Source organism: Euprymna scolopes, chromosome 6, assembly GCF_053919585.1.
Source record: "Euprymna scolopes isolate OS-2025 chromosome 6, ASM5391958v1, whole genome shotgun sequence".
Taxonomy (NCBI): domain Eukaryota; kingdom Metazoa; phylum Mollusca; class Cephalopoda; order Sepiida; family Sepiolidae; genus Euprymna; species Euprymna scolopes.
Genome location: NC_136487.1, coordinates 15,664,836 through 15,684,284, shown reverse-complemented (window position 1 = coordinate 15,684,284; position 19,449 = coordinate 15,664,836). Strand labels below are relative to the sequence as shown.

The 19,449-nt window shown below is 33.5% G+C and overlaps 1 protein-coding gene across 2 annotated transcripts in view; it reads right to left on the bottom strand.

The window, feature by feature from the left end:
- The window catches only part of LOC145277532 (neo-calmodulin-like), a 332,153-nt gene that overhangs the window by 155,501 nt on the left and 157,203 nt on the right, over positions 1–19,449 (bottom strand). For both annotated transcript variants that reach the window (XM_080128983.1, XM_080128982.1), the window contains one exon: positions 15,938–15,977. In XM_080128983.1, the coding sequence (XP_079985109.1) occupies positions 15,938–15,977 (40 nt within the window). The remainder of the gene's footprint in view (positions 1–15,937; positions 15,978–19,449) is intronic.

Sequence of the window (19,449 nt, the reverse complement as noted above, 5' to 3'; positions counted from 1 at the left end):
GAAGTTAAGAAATGTTGAGCCTGGCCAGTACCAGATGGGTGACCATTTGGGAAGGTTAGGCGCTGTATGTACCGCGCCGAGTCGTAAAAATTTCCGGGTTGATATCGGGAAGCGCATTAATTCGCTGAGAGCGATGCACCCCCAGTCTTCATTAAGACATGCATCTAGGAGAAGGAAACTCTGATGTAAAAACCTGTGGTCTATTGTATACTTTGTCTTGTGGCAGTTATCTGCATCGACGGAGGTTAGCAGTAATACTAATAATTGTTGATGGTTCTACACAAAGCCTTCAATGCTATAAACAAATAATCTTTTTTGATTTCCGAGGAACTCAGTTGTTGTGGCGGTATCTCATACGTCGAAATCGACGGGTGAGTTCATTTTATATATATATATATATATATATATTTTATTATTATTATTATTATTATTAAATACCTACAGATAATAGTGTTTCATTCATTCGGGAATCATCAGTGCAGGGAGTCACGATGAACACCGGTCGATAGATTCAAACCCGGTAACAGAAGTGAGAAATACTGTTGAAAGTTTAACATTTATTATGAAATGTATTTAACGTCTGTTAGAGTGATCTAATCATTAGATGATGATCTTCGCATACGAACTAAATTGATTGACTTTATTTCAACTGACAAGAAACGAGTTAATTAAAGGGGCTGACATAATTATTTACTATAATAATAATTATTACATACCTACAGACACTAGTGTTTCATCCTTTCGAGAATCATCAGTGCAGGGTGTCACGAAATCTGTATTTTTGTTTGTTTGCTTGTTCACCATAACGTCATAGCATATATAATGTATATGCTATGATATATGTTATGATATATGTTATGATATATGTTATGATATATGCTATGATATCATGTGTGACATCATAACTGTTGACGTAAATGTATGTCACCTATGACATCACGTGTGACGTCTTGTCTTCGGACAAAAATCATATGTGGCAGGCATAAATGAAAGTAAATTCTCCGGCAACACCCGACAGCCTGCTAGTATATATACATAAATTATGAACAACTAAGTGAATACCAGAAATGAACTGTGTTTAGACAAATAAGTCAATATAGTCTGGCTAAGAGTTGAATAGAAAAAACCTGACAAAATTGTGTTCGAGATGGGAAAAACTAATTTACACGTATTCAAGGAAATGGTCGAAAGCTTACAAAATTATTTTCATTCTGTAATGAAACGAGGAGGAAAATGGATGTTAACATTTAATGCTACAAAGACTAAACTTCTCTCCTTTAACAATTAAAAGAAACTTTCTCAACCACCGATTGCTTTGTCTAACACTCTACCTGAGGGCTAATCGCTAAAACTCACTTAACATTCATGAGAGACATTAATTAGAACAACTACAAAGACATTGCAAAGGCTGCTGCAAAAGGTAGGCACTCTCTATCGTGCTAGAAAACTACTCACATTTAACAGTATCCTGCATCTTCACAAAGTCACTATTAGTCCATGCATGGAATATTGTTGCTACATCTGGGTGTGTGTATTTACGACAAGTCTCTCCCTCCTAGACAGGATCCAAAAAGAGTCTTCAATCTAAAAGGGTCCCACATTGTAAACCAAGCTCCAATCTCTGTCCCATCGCCGCAATGTTGTTTGTGCTTGTTTTATGTATTTTAATGGAATGCGCTCGGACGAACACGTAGCCCTTCTGCCCTCCCAACGCAAACATTCTGGGAAAAGTTCCATTTTGTGGAGTTGTATTTGTTCATATTGAAAACATATGTCTAACTTTTCCATCGTGAGGGAGTTAAGTAAATGCGGATTTATTAATGGAAAGGGGAATCTTTTTGGTTTTGGCATTTAAGCCAAAATAGGTTGTTCGTGGCGCCATTCATTAGTCTCTTGTTCTAATTCGAGATGGAACCTTCATGGAATGTCTGTTAGCAACATGTGTCTCATTAAACAAAGCGGGCAAAAGCAAAATTAAAAAAACAACAACTCATAGTCATTAATCAAACGGAAAGAATTCAATTACTCTTTTTCACAAAGAATTTTTCGCAGTAAAAAAAAAAAAACATTAAAAAAATCCCAAAGAACATTTTGTTTTTATTAGTCTTGTTAACATCGTATATTTGCCAATTTGGAATTCCAATCTTTAAAGCTTGGAAATTAATGCCTTCAATATGAATGTGTGGTCGTTTGAAACTGTCATGGGTACCTCAAACGACTTGTTAACAATCCTTGATGATTTCCCTTTTTTAATGCCAGAGATTTCTCCCTCGGCATAAACAAAAATTATGTTTTCCCTATTGATTGTGTAATGTTGCTGATCCTATGAAGTTCTAGGAGGTCCACCTTCCCAGGCATTTCTTTCTCCCTTTGAGAAGAAATTAGATTATTGCTAATTGCCTTAGGAACCTCTACCGGGAATACCGACGGGCTTCTCTAATGTTTTTGCAGGCTAAAGTGCTCTTCTTCTATGCCGCTGGCTCTTCAATTTCAGTCTGGTCCTTGTGTCACATCATCCCGCCATAGGAGGAGGATGAATAACTTCCATGTTTGACAGCATATTAACCGTTATGTAATCCTGAAGCACAGCACGCTACTGGCATAGGGAGATTAATTATGTAACAGTATTGCTTAAATGAAAAAATGTTTATCATGAAACATAATATACCAAGTTTCATAAGAATTAAAAATACACGGAACGATTAATGTAATCTTATATATAAAACTCACTATGTCTGTGTGTTTGCCTGTCTCCATGTTTTCAAACTGATTCTCCATCGAGATACTTACTAAAGGGGTCAAAATTGAAAAAAAAAAATGGAAGCGTAAGTTGACTTAAATTATTCTTGTACACATACGCAAATATATATTAATTCATCTGTTAAAATTGGTTCTTTTTAGCCATTTCTTATACATCTGACTATAGCTCAAACGGTAGGAACTAAGCTAAGAGAGTTTAATGTTTTGGTTTGTATTCTACGTGATAGCACCCAAGTTATATATATATATATATATATATATATATATATATATATATATGTGTGTGTGTGTGTATACATATGTGTGTGTGTGTGTATATTTACTTTTGAAATCACTACTATACATTAGGTGCAATATAATATCCAATAGAGAATTGGTTCTTTAACAATAAATGCAAAATCTGCATAAATCAAAATATATTTAAGCGTATTTGACGGCCGTTGCCCGACAGGCGGTCTGCTAATAATAAAACATACGAACACAACACTGTTCACATACATACGAGACATTAAAAATTAAAACCTTAAGTACATTGTATATAAATTGCATATAAAAAGCATATAAAGGCAAGCAAATAGTACCGGCCTATAACAACACCTTATGATACTGTAATCTTTGCTTCAAAGAGACATTATAATTTACTAAAGTCACAGTAGGGGATATCTATGTCGAAACGGAAAACCGATTTCAAAACCCATCATATCTAATAATGTTGCAGTTGTTCATTGTGTCTCTTTGCGAGATGTTCAGTTGAATGTGTCGTGTCAATTGTTAGCTTGCGGGTTGTAGCATCGAGACAAGTCTGTAGCGTGTTGCGTCTCTCTTTTTCCAGGTAGGAACACTCGTTGGCCCTCACCAACGGAATTGAAACCTGCAGCTAAAATATTGCTCCACTGAAGACCTATAACGCATCTTTTCTGAACCCATGAGATATAAATACACATCTTCTCCTACAATGGATTGTTTTCCGGTCATTTAATTCGGAATTCAGTCATTTTGTAAAGTGTTTATGCCTTAAGTTCTTCATATCTTCAAATTATTATAGACTAGCGGGGGTGCCTGGCGTTACCCGGGTGTGTGAAAGTGTGGTACAGAATCCCGGGTGGAGTGTGGGGGGGTAAAAAATTGATAGTAGCGGGGGAGTATAAAAACAACAATAGGCATCCCAAAGGGAGAAAGATATTAAAAAAAAGATTATAGGGATTCAGGCTCGAATTGGTAACGCGAAAGAAAAAAAAAAAAAAAAAAAAAAAACCAACAACAACTAACGTCCCAACCGTAAGTCGAAAGCGTTTGAATTAAACGTAGTCAATCGAATGGAGATGATGACTTGCGAAAATGTCGACGAAAAATCGATCCTTCCTTGTACAAAACTGCCCAGTTAAAGAGGAAAGAATTAATGTTTTTAGCCAATTTTTCGATATTTGTCGTCCGAATGACCGAGCTGGAAAACGATACTAATCTCCTGAGGATCCGTCACGTGGGTCGAAAGTTTTTGCGAGACATACACGCACATATATACACACACATTTTGCCTTTTATATTTAAGACTAGTAAGGGGCACCCGGCGTTGGAGGTATGTTTTTTTTCTTGGTGGGGGGGGGGGGTAAATCAGAACAAAAAGAAAACTTAACCCTGTTTAAATATAAAAAACGTTAAACTTTTAAAAAATATAACTAAAAAACAGCGATTTTAAAAATAGAAAAAAATAATAGGGGTAGGTGGCAGGTGGGCTCGAACCCGGAGCCTTGGCGCCAATAGCTGAGCCTGAACACCTGCGATACGGCGACAGTAGCAATGTAAGATCGATTAAAAAGTGACAAAAATCACACTATTCCACAGTTTTTAATGAGATCAAATCCTTTTACGGCAGGAGAGTTGTTTTGAGTTTGTTTACCCAATGAAAGCAATTGTCTGATATGACGGTGAAAAGCCGACCAAACGTTTACATCCGGCCGATCGAATCCGGTTTCGCTTTTCTTGGTATTAGATGCATTAAAAGTAACCACCGTTTCTTTTCCGATTGTACCACGTGCTCAAGATACGAGGAGAGAGAGGCAAAAAGAACTTGGTCGTTTACAAACCTTTGATGTGCTGCCATAGATGGTAGTGTCGTCAGCACAAATGTCTACAAAAGATCTTAGGATGTGATTTGGAAGACCATTGATGTAGATCAGGAAGAGAGTTGGACCCAGGATGGACCCCTGAGGGACTTCAGCATCAATACTATGAGCATTATTTCTACCCATCGCTACGCTTATGAGCCTATCAGAGAGAAATGATAGCTAGATATCTTATGAAGTAGATCTTTATGCCATATCTATCAAAGATCTTTGATATGTCAAGAACAATTGCCCTAGAAAGGACGCCTCCATCGAGAGATTCACTAATTCTATAAGATATAACCGCAAGCACATCTGCTAGCAGAACGGTAACCGTATTGCATGTTCCTAAGAAGGTTATTTTTGCTGAGGTGGTTGACTACTTCTCTATTTAACACAGATTCCAGTAACTTGCTCATGACGCACATGATACTTATTGGTCTGTATTAAGAGAGAGATGACCGATCACCTGAATTCTTAAATACAGGGCATACTGATGAGATGTTCCAGGATGTTGGGCAGCAATTCTCCTTAAGACAACACTTAAACAGCTTTGCAAGTATGGGAACTAGTTCTGGTTGAAGCTTTTTGAGCATTATAATTGGAATACCGTCAGGGTCTGTTGCTTTACTGGAATCAAAGTTTTTGATTAGCTTGGCAACATCACGCACAGATATTTGTATGTTGCATAGGGTGTTTTCTGATACAGGAGGAAATACGGGGGCTAGCGGCCTTGGTTGCATAGGGTAGAATTAGCTGTAAAGTTCTTGGCAAAGAGTTTGGCTTTGTCTAATACTAACGAGATTACCTTCAGTTCATTGATAATAGTTGGGATAGAGAACACGCTTCTGTTCAGGACCCTGTTTGCTATTTGCCAAAACTGGTGGGACCTAAGCCGCTGCTCAGCTGCTTTGGACTTACCGGACTGAGCATACAACTATCTCGCGTTCTTCATTACTCCTTTACAGTGGTTGCTGGCAGTCCTGAAAGCAGCTTTAGTCTCAGTACATCTGTTATGTTGGAAGCAATGAAAAAAGTGATTTCTGTGCGCAATGGCAGCAGCACATTCCGGAGAGAACCATGGCTGGCTATTAGGTTTTTGCTGGAATTTTTTCGAGGGTGTGAAACGATCTATACTTAGTGTTACTTCGATCTGCACTTAGTTCGGTATTAACTTGCAGAATTTTAAATATAATGTGAACAAACATCTCGCTGCTCAACTCCCCACAGTCCCCTGTTAGGCATGATCCCAAATAGTAGGCTCTTAAGTTCCAACTGGCAATATGTCTTGTTTGTAATGAAAAAGTAAAGAAAAATAACATCTCACGAGTACGCAAAAGGGCATTATAGTCTCAGGAGTTTCTCATTTTCAAAGTCGACAAATACGTTTATCTTTTCTAGGCTTTGATAAATTACTTTTATAAGTTTTACAGAATAGCAAATTCCGAGTATTGCAATGTTTTATTTTCTTGATATATTTATTCGTGGATGTCTTTCATAATCAGTGGAGCTAGACAATTACAAGTTATAAAAATCTACAGAGAAGGAAACTGGAGACGACTGAGAGCTTTCAGTGTTTATCTTTGGAGACAAATAGATCACACATGACAAAGAGAAAGAGAAAGAAAGAAAGAAAGAAAGAGAGAGAGAGAGAGAGAGAGAGAAGTATTCTCTTAACTAATTTATTAACTATTAGCTTGACAAGAAGGAATTTTAATTTTGATTTCAAATAAGTTTTCGTTATAATACCTTTACTTTATATATTATTAAAAAAAAACGTTTTTCGCTCTATCTAATCGTTTAAATTATAATGATTTTAAAACAATTATGTCTTCTTTTTAGAACGTTGAATACACCATAGAAAAAAGAAAATTCGCACAATTTTCATATTTCAATTCAAGCTAGGCCGAAAAGCTACCTAGTTGCTTATTTCGATCAATATATATATGTATATTTTAGCCGAGATATGTTCATCTGAATTTAAAAGTTAAAAACCGCAATAACTTTCTTGCCAACCTGCTATCTTATTAAGGATTAATGGGTATACATAGCGAACAGGGATTTTAGAGATGCATTCACTCTTGCGGTTATCAAAATTTCCCTTTCAATTAACATAGCATTATTGGTCTCTCTGTAATGCACAACTCAGATAGACTGCCCGAATCTTAGTTTCTTTGTCAAACTCAATATCCGTGACGCCATGTTTCATGTCACAGATGTCTTCGTGTTTTATTTTACTTTTGACTTATTTGACGTCCTTATCTTCCACGGCATCTTTCCTTGTTCATTTTATGAGGGAACTCGTTTATTTCCCGAACTTCGTATCACTTCGATCTGCTCTAACGAGGATATAGATGCAACTTGGGACTGCTTGTAAATTTCATACTTCCATGGAACTTTCTCTTTCGGAGGAAGTCGATTAAACCCGAATAGGGTTAGTGGCGTTTCACACACACACACACACACACACCCACACACACACGCACGCACACACACACACACACACACACACACACACTTAGTTTGACTCTTGCCAAAACTAATACACTATCCGATATAGAGTACTTTAGTATATAACAGTATCTCTTAAATGGTAAAATGCTCATCATAAAACATAGTATATCAATTCCTGTAAGAAGAACCACTGAACAATTATGAAATAAGGTGATAGGATCAACTTAGAGACAAAGGAGCTACGAACACAACATAATGTAATAATTAAATATACGAAACAGCACGACGCTGTTCAGACACATGTAACACCTTACAATGATAAATGAAATCAAATTCATAGAAAGCAAAGATTGTTGTTATGAATAAAGATTTTCAAGATGAAATTTAATTCGGCAAAATCTTTTGCACACATCTGATAATTTACAAAAGTCATGAACGGAATATCGATGTCAACCATGGAAATGGTAAACCGATTTGAAATCTTATCGGGCGAATAGTGCCCCTTTTTTAACACATAACATATAAATACACATTTTCTCTTGCTATGGAGAAAAAAGTTGAGTTTGATTATTTGGTTTTCTGATATCTTAATCATTCTTCCATTATTTAAGGTGTGAATTCAGTCATTTTGGTAAAAGTGTTTATGTCTCAAGTTCGTCATATCTTAAAATAATTATATATAATTTATTCGGTATATGTTTTGTATATGAATAGCCTGGGACACCCGTAGATACTAATATTTCAGTTCATAGTAAATACAGAAGTAATGGCAACTAGGTGTGATATGATACTCCTCAAAACGACCAATCGTTTTTTTTCACTTACTGTAACAAGAATATAACTAGACCATATCTAAGAATGTAGCATGCTCAACTCCAAGAATGTAGCCAGATAATATCAAAGAATGTGACAAGATCATATCCAAGAATGTAACAAGATCATGTCCAAGAATGTAACAAGATAATATCAAAGAATGTAACAAGATAATATCAAAGAATGTGACAAGATCATATCAAAGAATGTAACAATATCATATCCAAGAATGTAACAAGATCATATCCAAGAATGTAACAAGATCATATCCAAGAATGTAACAAGATCATATCCAAGAATGTAACAAGATAATATCCAAGAATGTAACAAGATCATAACCAAGAATGTAACAAGATCATATCAAAGCAAGTAACATGATAATATCCAAGAATGTAACAATCATCATATCCAAAAAATGTAACAAGATCATATCCAAGAATGTAACAAGATCATATCTAAGAATATAACAAGATCATATCCAAGAATGTAACGAGATCATATCCAAGAATGTTACAAGATCATATCCAAGAATGTTACAAGATCATATCAAAGAATGTAACAAGATCATATCCAAGAATTTGACAAGATCATATCAAAGAATATAGCAAGATAATATACAAGAATGTAACAAGATCATATCCAAGAATGTAACCAGATCATATCCAAGAATGTAACAAGATATTATGCAAGAATATAACACGGTCATATCCAATAATATAACAAGATCATATCCAAGAATGGTACAAGATCATATCTAAGAATGTGACAAGATACTATCAAAGAATGTAACAAGATCATACCCAAGAATGTAACAATATCATATCCAAGAATGCACCAAGATCATATCCAAGAATGTAACAAGATCATATCCAAGAATGTAACAAGATCATATCTAAGAATGTGACAAGATGATATCTAAGAATGTGACAAGATCATATCCAAGAATGTAACCAGATCATATCCAAGAATGTGACAAGATCATGTCCAAAAATGTAACAAGATAATGTCCAAGAATGTAACAGGATCATATCCAAGAATGACAACAAGATCATATCCAAGAATACAACTAAATAATATCCAAGAATGTAACAAGATCATACTCAAGAATGTAACAAGCTCATATCAAAAATGTAACAAGACAATATCTAAGAATGTAATAAGATCATATCTAAGTATGTAACAAGATCATATCTAAGAATGTGAAAAGATCATATTCAAGAATGTAACAAGATCATTTCCAAGAATGTAACAAGATCATATCTAAGAATGTAACACGGTCATATCAAAGAATGTAACCGGATAATATCCAAGAATATAACACAATTATATCAAATGCTGTAACCAGATAATATCCAAGAATTTAATAAAATCATATCTAAAAATGTAACAAGATCATATCCAAGAATGTAACCGAATCATATCCAAGAATGTAACAAGATCATATCCAAGAATGAAACCGGATCATATCCAAGAATGTAACAAGATCATATCCAATAATGTGACAAGATCATTTTATAGAATGTGACAAGATTATTTCTAAGAATGTGACAAGATCATATCCAAGAATGTAACAAGACGATATCCAAGAATGTAACAAGATTATATTCAAGAATGTGACAAGCTCATATCCAAGAATGTAACAAGATCATATAAAAGAATGTAAGAGGATCATATCTAAGAATGTGACAAGACCTTATCTAAGAATGTGACAAGATTATATCCAACAATGTAACAAGATCCTATCCAATAATATAACAAAATAATATCCAAGAATGTAACAAGACCATATCTAAGAATGTGACAAGATTATATCCAATAATGTAACAAGATCATATCCAACAATATAACAAGATAATATCAAAGAATGAAACAAGATCATATACAAAGAATGTAACAAGATCATATCCAACAATGTAACAAGATCATATCCAAGAATGTAACAAGATCATATCCAAGAACGTGACAAGATCATATCTAAGCATGTGACAAGATCATATCCAAAAATGTAAAAAGATAATATCCAAGAATGTGACAAGATCATATCCAAGAATGTAACAAGATCATATCCAAGAATGTAACAAGATAATTTCGAAGAATGTAACAAGATCATATCTAAGAATGTAACAAGATCATATCCAAGAATGTAACAAGATCATATCTAAGAATCTAACAAGATAATTTCGAAGAATGTAACAAGATCATATCTAAGAATGTGACAAGGTCACATCTAAGAATGTGACAAGATCATATCTAAGAATGTGACGAGATCCTATCCAGGAATGTAACCAGATACTATCCAAGAATGTAACAAGATCATATCCAAGAATGTAACCAGATCATATCAAATTATGTAACCAGATAATGTCCAAGAATGTAACAAGATAACATACAAGAATGCAACAAGTTCATATCTAAGAATGTAACAAAATCATATCAAAGAATGTGACAAGATCATATTCAAGAATGTGACAAGCTCATATAAAAAATGTAACAAGACAATATCTAAGAATGTAACAAGATCATATCTAAGTATGTAACAAGATAATATCAAAGAATGTAACTAGATCATATCTAAGTATGTTAAAAGGTCATATTCAAGAATGTAACAAGATTATTTCCAAGAATATAACAAGATCATATCTAAGAATGTGACAATATAATATCCAAGAATATAACAAGATAATATCCAAGAATATAACAAGATAATATCCAAGAATATAACAAGATAATATCCAAGAATGTAACAAGATCATATCTAAGAATGTAACAAGATCATATTCAAGAATGTAACAAGATCATATCCAAGAATGTAACAAGATCATATCAAAGAATGTAACAAAATCATATCCAAGAATGTAACAAGATCATATTCAAGAATGTGACAAGATCATATCTTAGAATGTAACAAGATCATATGCAAGAATGTAACAAGATCATATACAAAGAGGTAACAAGATCATATCCAAGAATGTGACAAAATTATATCCAGGAATGTGACAATATAGGATCCAAGAATGTAAGAAGATCATATCAACGAATGTAACAAGATCATATCCAAGAATGTAACAAGATCATATCCAAGAATGTAACAAGATCATATCCAAGAATGTGACAAGATAATATCCAGAAATGTGACAAGATCATATCCAAGAATGTAACAAGATCATATCTAAGAGTGTACCAAGATAATATCCAAGAATGTGACAAGATCATATCTAAGAATGTAGCAAGATCATATCCAAGAATGTAACAAGATCATATCCAAGAATGTAACAGGATAATATTCAAGAATCTGACAAGATCATATCTAAGAATGTAACAAGATCATATTCAAGAATGTAACAAGATCATATCAAAGAAAGTAACAAGATCATATCCAAGAATGAAACAAGATCATATCTAAGAATGTGACAAGATCATATCCAAGAATGTAACAAGATCATATCCAAAAATGTAACAAGATCATATCCCAGAATGTAACAAGATACTATCCAAGAATGTGAAAATATTATATCCAAGAATGTGACAAGGTCATATCCAGGAATGTATGAAAGATTATATCTAAGAATGTAACCAAATCATATCCAAGAATGTAACAATAATCATATCCAAGAATGTAACAAGATCATGTCCAAGAATGTAACAAGATCACATCCAAGAATGCAATCTAAGAATGTTACTTAATCATATCAAAAAATGTAACAAGATAATACTCAAGAATGTAACAAGCTCATATAAAAAAATGTAACAAGATCATAACCAAGAATGTAACAAGATCATATCTAAAAATGTAACAAGATCATATTACAGAATGTAACCAGATCATATCCAAGAATTTAACAAGATAATATCCAAGAATGTAACAAGATCATATCCAAGAATGTAACAAGATCATATCCAAGAATGTAGCAAGATCATATCTAAGAATGTAGCCAGCTCATATCCAAGAATGTGACAAGATCATATCCAAGAATGTGACAAGATCATATCCATGAATGTGACAAGATCATATCTAAGAATGTTACAAGATCATATCAAAGAATGTTACAAGATCATATCAAAGAATTTGACAAGATCATATCCATGAATGTGACAAGATCATATCTAAGAATGTGACTAGATCATATCCAAGAATGTGACAAGATCATATCAAAGAATGTGACAAGATCATATCAAAGAATGTGACAAGGTCATATCCAAGCATGTAACAAGATCATATCCAAGAATGTAACAAGATCATATTCCATAATGTAACAAGATCATATCACAGAATGTAACAAGATCATATCCAAGAATGTAACAAGATCATATCCAAGAATGAAACACGATCATATTCAAGAATGTAACAAGATCATATCCAAGAATGTAACAAGATCATATGCAAGAATGTGACAAGATCAAATCCAAGAATGTAACAAGATCATATCTAAGAATGTAACAAGATCATATCTAAGATTGTAACAAGATCATATCCAAGAATTTAACAAGATCATATCCAAGAATGTAACAAGATCATATCCAAGAATGTGACAACATCATATCTAAGAATGTAACAAGATCATATCCAAGAATGTAAAAAAATCATATCCAAGAATGTAACAAGATCATGTCCAAGAATGTGACAACATCATATCCAAGAATGTGACAAGATTATATCCAGGAATGTGACAATACAGGATCCAAGAATGTAAGAAGATCATATAAACGAATGTAACAAGATCATATCCAAGAATGTAACAAGATCATATCCAAGAATGTGACAAGATAATATCCAGAAATGTGACAAGATCATATCCAAGAATGTAACCAGATCATATCCAAGAATGTAACAAGATCATATCTAAGAATGTACCAAGATAATATCCAAGAATGTACCAAGATAATATCCAAGAATGTGACAAGATCATATCTAAGAATGTAACAAGATCATATCCAAGAATGAAACAAGATCATATTCAAGAATGTGACAAGATCATATCTAAGAATGTAACAAGATCATATTCAAGAATGTAACAAGATCATATCAAAGAAAGTAACAAGATTATATCCAAGAATGAAACAAGATCATATCTAAGAATGTGACAAGATCATATCCAAGAATGTAACAAGATCATATCCAAGAATGTAACAAGATCATATCCCAGAATGTAACAAGATCATATCCAAGAATGTGAAAAGATTATATCCAAGAATGTGACAAGGTCATATCCAGGAATGTGACAAGATCATATCTAAGAATGTAACCAAATCATATCCAAGAATGTAACAATAATCATATCCAAGAATGTAACAAGATCATGTCCAAGAATGTAAAAAGATCACATCCAAGAATGCAATCTAAAAATGTTACTTAATCATATCAAAAAATGTAACAAGATAATACTCAAGTATGTAACAAGCTCATATAAAAAAATGTAACAAGATCATAACCAAGAATGTAACAAGATCATATCTAAGAATGTAACAAGATCATATTACAGAATGTAACCAGATCATATCCAAGAATTTAACAAGAGTATATCCAAGAATGTAACAAGATCATATCCAAGAATGTAACAAGATCATATCCAAGAATGTAACAAGATTATATCTAAGAATTTAGCAAGATCATATCCAAGAATGTGACAAGATCATATCCAAGAATGTGACAAGATCATATTCAAGAATGTGACAAGATCATATCTAAGAATGTTACAAGATCATATCAAAGAATGTAACAAGATCATATCCAAGAATGTGACAAGATCATATCCAAGAATGTGACAAGATCATATCTAAGAATGTGACAAGATCATATCCATGAATGTGACAAGATCATATGCAAGAATGTGACAAGATCATATGCAAGAATGTGACAAGGTCATATCCAAGCATGTAACAAGATCATATCCAAGAATGTAACAAGATCATATTCAAGAATGTAACAAGATCATATCACAGAATGTAACAAGATCATATCCAAGAATGAAACACGATCATATTCAAGAATGTAACAAGATAATATCCAAGAATGTAACAAGATCATATGCAAGAATGTAACAAGATCATATCCAAGAATGTAACAAGATCATATCTAAGAATGTAACAAGATCATATCTAAGAATGTAACAAGATCATATCCAAGAATTTAACAAGATCATATCCAAGAATGTAACAAGATCATATTCAAGAATGTAACAAGATCATATCCAAGAATATAACAAGATCATATCCAAGAATGTAACAAGATTATATCCAAGAATGTAACAAGATCATATCTAAGAATGTGACAAGATCATATCCAAGAATGTGACAAGATCATACTCAAGAATGTAACAAGTTCATATTCAAGAATGTAACAAGATCATATCCAAGAATGTTACAAGATCATATTCAAGAATGTAACAATTTCATATCCAAGAATGTAACAAGATTATATCCAAGAATGTAACAAGATCATATCCAAGAATGTGACAAGATCATATCTAAAAATGTAACCAAATCATATCAAAAAATGTAACAAGATCATAACCAAGAATGTAACAAGATCATACTCAAGAATGTAACAAGATCATATCCAAGAATGTAACAAAATCATATTACAGAATGTAACAAGATGATATCCAAGAATGTAACAAGATCATATTCAAGAATGTAACAAGATCATATTCAAGAATGTAACAAGATCATATTCAAGAATGTAACAAGATCATATCCAAGAATGTAACAAGATTATATCCAAGAATGTAACAAGATCATATCCAAGAATGTGACAAGATCATACTCAAGAATGTAACAAGATCATACTCAAGAATGTAACAAGATCATATTCAAGAATGTAACAAGTTCATATTCAAGAATGTAACAAGATCATATTCAAGAATGTAACAAGTTCATATTCAAGAATGTAACAAGATCATATACAACAACAAGTGATAGCGCTTGGAAGAGGATTTACGTTAATTTCTATGCGATAAACAAAATCGGCGAGATTAGGTGTGTGTGTGTTTGAGAAGGTGAACACTTGAACCAAGACTGCTTAAGATATGTTATTATATTGCAATTAATTTAGCAATTACTGATACAGATTTTAGAATTAGCAAATATCGTTGGACGAATTACACGTGTTATGTAATACCCATTTGCAATGAAAGTTAATTAAAATCTATCTCAGAGTTGACGCAGATTAAAAATACGTCTGGAAGATCATTCAAGGTATGGCAGCCAACAATGTACTGGCTGCATCATTTGTTCCGATTTTGAAAAATCGGAAACGAGCTTCACGAGTAATCCTGCCGAGTATTGATCGAAAACACATCTCGAACCCCAAATTGAATGCAACTATATGGGATTTCGATGAGTCACGCGTTCAGATTTTCATGCTTAAAATTTCGGCTCCGTAAATCTAAATCTTTTTATCAGGATTACATACGTTGCTTCAATATCTTTTTTAATGACATTTAACCCAGCTTTAATGGATTTTTTTTTATCGCAACAACATTTCATTAAAATTATGAAAATAATTCTCAATGCTTAAGACAAAAGATATTAAGGAATTTGAAAAATGTGATTTAGTGTCGGTTACAGACATGCATAATGCATCCATATTTATCAGAAAAGATAAGAATTTTTTATGAAAAGGAAAAGATTTAAAGAATGTTTGCTACAATCGTTAAAAAAGAATAAATAACTCTTGACTGAAAATATGAAACTTGTTTTAATCATATTTTATAACGGTTTCTTCCAGATGATATCGCAGACATTTTATAATGAATTCTTTATCTACAAGATTTCAAGAATAGAATATTGTAAAGCCTCCACATTCTTACCTCTTATTTGAGATTCTGAATATTTCTGAAGAATATTTTCCTGAAAATAGAAAAAAAAATTGAATAATAATAATAATAATAATAATAATAATAATAATAATAATAATAATTTTTGTGTGTATCAGCAAAAAACTGACGCCACACAAAATAAGCGAAGAGAGTCGATGGAAAAACCGGGAAGAGAAAGCACTAACCAGACCTCCATTGATTGAGGGCAACGAGGACTGGGACCTTGGGGAGAGTTATTTCCACCCAAATTTCAATGAAGACCAATGGTCGCTGCCAATGAGAAACCAATGACAAGCGGCTGTTGCGAGAACGCAAATTCTTTTACAAAGGTTTTCAAAAGAGGTGAGGAGTACTAGAAACCTGGGGAGACTTGTTGTCACTCAGACTCCAGAGAACATCACAAGTTGTTTTCAAAGAGAAATCTTTGAAGATGGCTTCTGTGACTACTTCTAGTGTAAAACTAATAATTTCGTGGCTGGGTTCGAATCTCCCGACCTGCAGGAATTGTCACCTCCTACACTAATGTTTCAGTAAGCATGGAACACTAGGCATAAAGAATAATTATCATTTAATTATAGATCTTAGTCTGTTTGTCCGTTTCACTTTTTCTCGGAAACTAGTGGGCCGATCAGGCTGACATTTTACATGACCATTTGTTATAAAATGCAGCGAATTAAATATTATGGTATCCATTCGATACACAGTAGTAGATTAATAAAGATTAATATGTTTGTTTACGTATCTATTCTACTTTCTTTCGGAAATACTGTGCCGATCTGACTGAAATTTTGCATGGAAATTTATTATAAGGTTATGATGTCTTCCCTGTGCACAGTAAGGGATTAATAGGGATTAGTTACTACAATACCATATTTACTTTAGAGATTTTCTCTGAAACTACTGGTCTAATCTGGCTAAAATCTTGTATGACCATTTGTTAGGATTAGGTACAATTAACTAAGTATTATGGTATCCGTTCGATGCACATTTAAGGAATAATAGAGCTTAGTATTTAATACAAAAAATGAGCATAAATTTAACCATATTCAACCATCAATTTGGCATAAAACACTCGGTCTAAGTCAACGGGCTATAACTTTTTCACGTTTAAGCGAGCTACAAAGCTTAGTATATATATATTAGTTAAAAATGTACATAAGTATCAGGTTGACAAGAAATATTTTGCGGTTTTTAACTTTTAAATTCAGATGAACATATTTCGACTCAAACAAAAATTTATTGATCGAAATAAGCACTATCAGAATCAACAAATTTTTGCCAACGCAAAACAAGTGTATTTATGCAAGTAACTTTAAAATCTTGCATTCTGGTGGCGATGAAGATGTTGAAGGCGTTTTTGATATCACTTAGGTTTTTGAAGCATTTCTCACGCAGAAAGTTGTGGATATGCTTGAAAAAGTGGTAGTTGAAAGGTGAAAAGTCTGGAGAATATAGCAGATGAGGCAGAGTTTCGTTGCTCAATTCGTTCAACTTTTGTATGGTCGGTTTAGTAACAGTCCGTCGGCATTGCCTTTTCTGTTGACTAATGCTGAGTGTTGTTGTCGAAGTATCTGATGCATTTCATCCATTTATTGACATTACTTACCCGCCGTAATGATTTCGCCTGCATTCAAAAAAAGAATGGACGAGACCAGTCGCAGGCCAGCAAACACTCAGCATGACCTACTTTTGATGCAATGCTGGTTCACAAAGTGTTGTAGAGCTTCATTGAAGTCTAACCACTCAGCTGAGCGTCGCCGGTTGTCGTAAAGAAGCCACTTTTGATCGCAAGTCACAACCAGGTCGAGAAGCGGGTCACTATTGTGGCATAAAAGAAGAGAAGATGACACTTCATAACAGCGTTTCTTTTGGTTGTCGTTCAATTCCTGAGGCACCTATTTATCAAGTTTTTTTTTGTATTTCCAAAACGTAGTATCTGTTCTAATTCCCTAATATCATATTAATAGGTATTACCTTTTCCTTTTATGGAGGAATCATCCCATTCACTATCGCCCCTATTTTGAAAAGAGTATTGTAGTATCTGCCGTGTTATAATACTATCCTTTTGGAAGTAGTGTAGTATCTGTTTGTTCATCATGATACAATCCTCACAGACATTATCACCTTTTTGAGACGCGGAAGTGAATCGTCTCAGGCTTTACCTTCCATCCTTGAAGGTAGTGTAGTATATTTCCATTCATTCATGATTCATTCCTCCCAGGCATTATCTCCTTTTGAAGAGGATAGTGTAGTATATGTTCGTTTCATACGATACCATCATTCCAAGAGTACTGTCTTCTTGATGGGAGGGGGCGGGTAATGTTGATCCGTCATTATATCATCTCAATTATTACCTCCTCCTTTAGGAGTACTTTGTTCACTGTTGTGATCCCGTAAAGGTCTAAAGGAAAGACAAAACTCGTTAATTCTTGGAAACAAAACATATTGAACAGAAAGCAAATACAACAAATGAAGAGTTTGGATATACGTCAGTCCGACTGCAATGAGTACAAAATTCGTGCATAATCTGTGCCTTAAGGCCGAGATAATATTCTCCTTGTCTTTATAATTAGTGGAAGAGTTCATTATTTTCCGTAGGGTGGATAAACCACAATAGTCAACATTATACCACTGTCCTAACCTAGCAGAAATGTGCAAATAAATTAAAATAAAAATAAGATGGGAGTGAAGAGGAAAATAAAGAGAATATAGCGAACAGAATGATGAGTAATCTGCTAGTTCGCTGCTGATTATATATATATATATATATATATATATATATATATATATATATATATATATATATATATATATATATATTATATCGTCTGAACTCCAATCTCTGGTCCCCCCTCGCCAATCTTTCACGAAAAACACCCGTCTAGCTGAATCCACTGTGAAAATTTTCCCCCATTCTATATCTGTGCCTAAATCAAAACGCGGATTCCATGAACAAAGCTTCTTTCTTAGAACTACACGCCTGTGGAACTCTGTTCCGTCTGCCTGCTTCCCAACGGATTACAACTTGGGTGTCTTCAAATCCAACGTTAACAAATTCCTAATGAACCGCCCCCTTAAGTAAACACTTCATCAAATCTCCACACTAACGTAATGTACTTGCAATAACCATTATCCCTGAGTGGCTTCCGGGCCTTGATAAGTGGTGATCACTGTGTAAAAAAAAAAAATTACTATAATTTTTTTTATATATATAAATTATATATATATATATATATATATAATTATTTTAATAATATATATTATTTTAATAATATATATAATTATTTTAATAATTTTTTTCAATAGCTACAGACATTGGTGTTTCATTTTTTCGGGAGTCATCAGTAGGGTGTCACGATTACCGCCGGTCAGGAGATCCGAGCCTGGCTACGAAGCTATCTCTAACTCCATTCACAAAAAACAAGCCACACGACAAACTTCAACCGCGATAAATATCGTTGAATTGAAACATTTGTTTTAAATGTCGAGATGCCCGTTCATAG